The 6,262-nt window shown below is 38.3% G+C and overlaps 1 protein-coding gene across 1 annotated transcript in view; it reads left to right on the top strand.

The window, feature by feature from the left end:
* LOC753410 (E3 ubiquitin-protein ligase MIB1) overlaps nucleotides 1-5,542 on the top strand; it is an 11,643-nt gene extending 6,101 nt beyond the window's left edge. Inside the window, exons 4-9 of the mRNA XM_030982797.1 lie at nucleotides 694-875; nucleotides 1,806-1,995; nucleotides 2,792-2,870; nucleotides 3,764-3,897; nucleotides 4,414-4,488; nucleotides 5,195-5,542. Coding sequence (XP_030838657.1) covers nucleotides 694-875; nucleotides 1,806-1,995; nucleotides 2,792-2,870; nucleotides 3,764-3,897; nucleotides 4,414-4,488; nucleotides 5,195-5,335 — 801 coding nt within the window. The 3' untranslated portion in view covers nucleotides 5,336-5,542. The remainder of the gene's footprint in view (nucleotides 1-693; nucleotides 876-1,805; nucleotides 1,996-2,791; nucleotides 2,871-3,763; nucleotides 3,898-4,413; nucleotides 4,489-5,194) is intronic.
* The last annotated feature ends 720 nt before the right edge of the window (nucleotides 5,543-6,262 follow it).

The following is a 6,262-nucleotide window of genomic DNA, read 5'->3' as shown; positions in this document are numbered from 1 at the left end:
TTATCTATTTGAATGGATGCGCGAAAGGTATATGTACTTTTTTAAAATATTGAACAATAGCTTGGAACTGGAGTGGTATAAGACCAAATGAGATATGTTTATTATATGACCCATCAAGGTTAGGATTAAGGTTAGTTTCCAATAAACTAATTAATAGTAGGAGTATTAATGGCTTATCCTGGTTTTGTCATATCCATTTTTTAAAGTATGTGTTTGTGATTATCTAAGACTGTGATGGATCTTAGCACCCTGTCTGGCAAAGAGAAGAGAAATGTTTAGGTCCAAAAGTAGGCTGAGAGTTAAGTACCGGTACATGTATTGATGGATCAATGTGAGTTGGATCATAAGGCTGTAGAGTGAGTATGGTAGAAAAACAGCCCTCAATGTTCTTGTAATTGTCTAAGTGTCTGGATCTTAGCACCCTGTCGGACAACAAGATAGTACTGGTACCTACATTACCATCCCATAACACTTAGGTTTACATGGACATGTAGGTACATTGTGCCTGAATAACGGGACCATCATGACAAATCTAGACAATATAAAACTGTAAAAGGTCAGTTCTGTATGCACGCCCTCTGTGTAATCAAAGAGGTACACAGCAGATGACGATCAACTCACGTAATGTGGTGTAGCAAATGCACGATGCAAATCTGTAACCCAACTGTCCACTTTTCCTCTTTACTCTGTCAGCTCCTGATGGGTCTTGGCACTCAATCTGGTGACAAGAAGAGCAGTGCGTCTATCGCCTGCTTCCTTGCAGCCAACGGAGCGGACCTCAACGTCAAGAACAAGAAAGGCCAGTCTCCTATGGACCTCTGTCCTGATCCAAACCTCTGCAGAGCCCTGGCAAAATGCCACAAGGAGAAGCATAGGTGAGTTTAGAGGACCCAACCTTTCCCTTTTCCCCCTTCCCCTTTGCCCTTTGCCCTTTACCCTTCGCCCTTTCCCGTTTACCCTGGAATTGGATGATGTGCGATAGCTCAGTTGGTAGAGCAGTGGTCTTGTAATCCGGGGACCCGGGTTCGAAATCAAGACGATGCGCTAGTGCCCTTTGGTAAGGCATTAATCCTCATTACCAAGACTCTCGGAGAGGACCTACATGTAAAGCCGTTGTTCCTCTGGTTGCTTACTAACAAGCATTTATGCTTTCTTTGCAGTCAGGTAAAATAACCACCACTTCACACAAATTGTAGCTTGCATCAACTGTTGATGCAACTTGAAAAGAGCGTGACCTGTAGAAATTGGTATTTATTTGGGGAATAGTAAGGAGAGACTTTTGGGGAGACCTGAAGTTTCTGTTAGGTACGTATTGGGTAAGCAGTTCAGTCATATATGTAAGAGCCAATCCTTTCAGACACGTTAAGGTTAAGACAAGGATTTTGAACTCAATTCCATCACGAATAGATAACCAGTGTAATTTCTTCAATATAAGAGAGATAGATTCATTTGAACAGGACCTTGTGACAAGCCATGCAGCAAAATTTTGTATTCTTTGAATTAATTTGGTTCATTTGAGTATCGGTCAGATCGTAGAGAAGGGCTTACACTTATCAGTGTGGCAATTACAAGGCTATGCATGAACTAGTCTGTCTGTCCATTTCTCATCTAAATAACACCCTATTTTCTATAGATAGAAGGAGACTGCACTGCAAATCTTACTTACTCGATCAATCCAATTTAGTACAAGTGAGAGCTAAAGTGTTTTGTAACTGTTTCCCAGATAAATTCAGCACAACCTGTCTACCCATATCTGGAGTCTGTCAAGGAAATATTCTAACCACCTCAATCTTTTTATATTTCAGTCAATCCAACCTATTAATGGATGGTTCGGACACCGGTGAACAGGAATCTCTAGAGGAATGCATGGTGTGTTCGGACATGAAACGAGATACGTTGTTTGGTCCGTGTGGACACATCGCCACCTGTTCACTCTGCTCCCCTAGGGTCAAGAAGTGCCTCATCTGCAAAGAACCGGTCCAGTCTAGAACCAAGGTTTATACCCTACTATTCTTAGAAGGGCCCGTCTTACAAAGACTTGATATCAATCGCAGCTATGTACTTAAAAGATAGGAAAAGATGGCAAACTTTGGATTGATTAGAGGACTCTTTATAGGGTCTAGGGCTATGCACTGAGGATACTCTTGATCTCCTGCACTTTGTATTCTGGCCCAGGGCTGCTTCCAATAAAGGGAAATCAAACCTTGATAGCAGACTACTCTAGAAGAAGGCAGTAGACTGGTGAAAGTTTGAATGAAATCAGACAAAATATGAGGAAGTTATGAATATGTTCAAAGTTTTAATCACTATAGGTATAGGCTCGTCAAATTGGCTGAATCGGTAATGTCTCTGCGATCTAGTGGCAGACATCTTTCCCCTTTCTTCCAAGACACAAATGATAAACTTTCATTTTTTTCAAAATTTATGAATCAGGAGTATCTATTCTTTTTTTAGAGGACCTGTAATTATATGCTATCCATAATATATTTTGAGTAGTACCTCAAAGGAGAAGGCACTTGGGAGAAAAACAGAAATTAATTGGATTTTTGCACACGACAAACGGGAGAGTTATCCGCGACTACATCACAATCCCCTGACCTAATTGTCAATTTGAAATTCATGATTCACTGTATGTTTACCTGCTAAATAAAATTATTTCATCTTCTATTCATATAATAGATACAGTCAATTGAAATTCAACGAAGCAAACGATTATGTGTACTTTTGTGATTATGATACTACAGTCATGTTTTTAATGAAATTATTTTATCTGTCTTTTCCTTTATTCTAGATTGAGGAGTGCGTAGTGTGTTCAGACAAGATGGCATCTGTCCTGTTCCACCCCTGCAGTCATATGTGTGCTTGTGACGGTATGAACACATTCTCTATCTCATACACAAGTGGAAACAGTGTAGGGAATAATCAATTTATTATTATTTTTTTTTTTTTTTTTTGTTGTTGAAATAAATATTTTTTAGTTTGATATTTCTTTTTCATTTGGAGGTAATTGGTTTTTTTTGTAGATGCCTATTCACTGAAGCGTTTAAAATGGACATTTCTATTCTCCCGTTCAGAGTTTTTGTTGTTGTTGGGCTCCGCTAACTTCACTTTTTGTATCCACGTTTGTACATAGGAATTAGGTATAGAATTATCCGTTCAAACATTAACAGCCTGTACTGGCAACAAGCACTACATTGTTTTATTAATTTTATCTACCTCTAAAATTCTGTATTATGTTGCTATCATTTCGTTTGTATTTTTGTAACAACTTCAGAGGTGAATGAACATCTCTATCGATACCCTCGGATACATAAACATGATTTTTATAGCAGTTACAATGTACATCTCTATCGATACCCTCGGATACATAAACATGATTTTTATAGCAGTTACAATGTACATTGTATTCCCTTCTTATATTTTAATGTGTTTGATTGAAGCTATCTGCCGACATTTTATTTCAGGGGGGTGTTTCACAAAGACTAAGATTGACTTTAAGTTGGACTTAACTATTGCAGGACAATCGTGCCACTGGTTGCTCTCACCAATATGATTTTTAGATAATATTTTATTCCTTCAATAATGAATTATCAAAATATGTAGATTCCTGACCATGATTTGTACGTCCCTTGAGAGACCAATGCCAGTAAATGGTGAGAGCAAACAGTGGCATGAACGGCCTGCCATAGTTAAGTCCAACTTAAAGTCGATCTTAGTCTTTGTGCAACACTCCTCAGGATAGTTAAATGTGCTTTTCTTTCAGGTTGTGGAAGTTTGATGAAGAAATGTGTCCAGTGCCGCTCCGATATCGAGAAGACCGTACCATTTGTGGTCTGCTGTGGAGGGAAAGGTAAGGGTCTAGATGACGTTGGTAGTTTAGTAGTAGTGGTGGTGGTGGTGGTGGTGATGGTGATGATAATGATAATGATTATGATGATGATGATGATGTTGATGATGATGATAATGATGATGATGGTGGTGATGATGATGATGGTGGTGATGATGATGATGATGATGATGATGATGATAATGATGATGGTAGTGATTATGACGATGATGGTGATGATGATATGGATAATGAGGATAAATGAAATTTGATTATTATTATCATTATTAATCTCAACGACTGTCTTTTGTTTATAATGAGTAATACAGAAAAGGAAGGAAACATGTTGGATATGTAGCATTAGATTGACATGTGTTATTACTACAGGTGTACACAAATTCATAACTCTTCTCAAACGTTCTCTTCGTTTTGTAGCACCACCGTCATCACCGACAGCGCCGTCTCCGCCCTCCAACACCGCAGCAAGCAACGCTAACAACACCAGCGTAAACACTAACACTAACACCAATCCAAGCCCCGGACCTACCAACAGCGGGAACGCTAACATCGCGATGTCGTCCAGCCAGAAACCGGTCAAGATGAACAACACTAACCTGGAGGTGACCAAGCTGAAGCAACAACTACATGACATCAAGGAACAGGTGAGATCAATCTCCTAGCTGCTTAGTGGCATAGCATGGATCTAGCCTTTCAGCACTAATGTCCTTTGGAAAGGCATTAATCTACATTTGCCACTCCATACCCAAGAGCAAAATGGGGACCCGGTGTGATGACGCCAGGTCCCCCCTCCCCCTCCCCCCACTCAGAAACATTGAAACGCATATGCATGTTCCTTCCCTTTGAAGGCACACCCTATCACTACGGGCCAGACTTTGTTGAATGAAAAGTACCCCTTTACTGGAGATTTTAGGAACACGAATGTGGTCCCTCCTACCCCAGAGTGGGGGGGGGGGGATGACGAAAGCTTTTGTGCCTACTATATGGTCACGGTGAGGGCATATGGCAACTAACAAAGGCTTTTCACATCCTACCAGGTCCCCATTTCTTTCCTGGGTATGGAGTGGCAAATGTAGATTAACAAGTTTATAGACTTTCATGACTTTCATGATTTAAATAATTGTTAACAAACATGTTTTCACTTGCAGTGTTTTATTTTTTTCACTCTTAAACTTTGAAATACAAATTTGATTCATGTATGAAACAGCAGAAAATAATACACAACAACAAAAAAAGGCCCCAAAGTTGCCAGTTCTGATTGTTTGATGTCATCTTCCCATATTATCATTACTCCTGATAATACTTGTTTTTTAAACTGCTTTTTCCATTTGTTTCCCTAACAATATCCAGACCGTTTGTCCTGTATGTTTGGATCGCATCAAGAACATGATCTTCCTGTGCGGCCACGGCACCTGTCAGCTCTGCGGGGATCGTATGTCCGAGTGCCCTATATGTAGAAAACCAGTGGAGAAAAGGATTCTTCTGTACTGAGGGTGGATCAAGATCCTGCAAATCACTCACAGAAAAATGCATGCATGGGACTGGCATTTGTCTTGCAGTGAATTGATATGTCGGATGTGCTGTTGAGAAGGGCGAATTCACTGTTTGGAAATAAAAATATGTGTCTACGACTGATTATAAAGCCAATCACATATTGTAATTCAATTTGCTATAAAAATACAAGTGTAACATTGCAGAATTACAAGTGTAACATTGCAGAATTACAAGTGTAACATTGCAGAACACAGATAGTTATTGTTGATAATGCTGATTATGATGATGATTAATATTGGTTGATTTATATGGAATGTTACTAATAAAATAGGATTTTTAGTTTTGGTTCTCATCATACTGGTTAGCAAATAATATTCAGTATGATGAGTATGATAATGGTAAATAGATATTTTCTACATTATTAAGAGTGAAAAATACCAAAGTCAATAAGTAAATAGTTACACGCCATTTTTTTATATTGCTACCTTAGAAGAATCAAAGAGTATTCATATTGACTCTAATTTTCTTCAGTTAAGTTTGTTAACTCCAGTTAGAAACTCCAGTTGGATTGATTATAGCTCTATCATGGCATAATCATCGCTTTGATTATTATTCATCAAGGAGTGTGTTTATTCCTCTTTAGAATGATACTATATATGTTTTTTTTTAATTTCTTGCTTTGTTTTGAAAGTGATTGTGCAAAAAGAAATCAACAACATAACATTGCATGATTATTTATTTCGTATTCAGTCACACATCTATGAATATATACTCAATTATTTCTGTATTGTGCATTGTAGATCATATAGTGCATTCTATAATGTAGAGTGTAGATGAGAATAATGTAATATCATTTTCTGTAGGATAGAGAGCTGAAAATATACGATTGGACAATGCTGTTGCCTTAAGAATATGGATTTCATT

The sequence above is a fragment of the Strongylocentrotus purpuratus genome, unplaced genomic scaffold (assembly GCF_000002235.5).
Source record: "Strongylocentrotus purpuratus isolate Spur 01 unplaced genomic scaffold, Spur_5.0 spur5_scaffold_13, whole genome shotgun sequence".
Lineage (NCBI taxonomy): Eukaryota > Metazoa > Echinodermata > Echinoidea > Camarodonta > Strongylocentrotidae > Strongylocentrotus > Strongylocentrotus purpuratus.
Note: the sequence above shows the minus strand (reverse complement) of the source record. Positions and strands in the feature narration are given on the sequence as shown.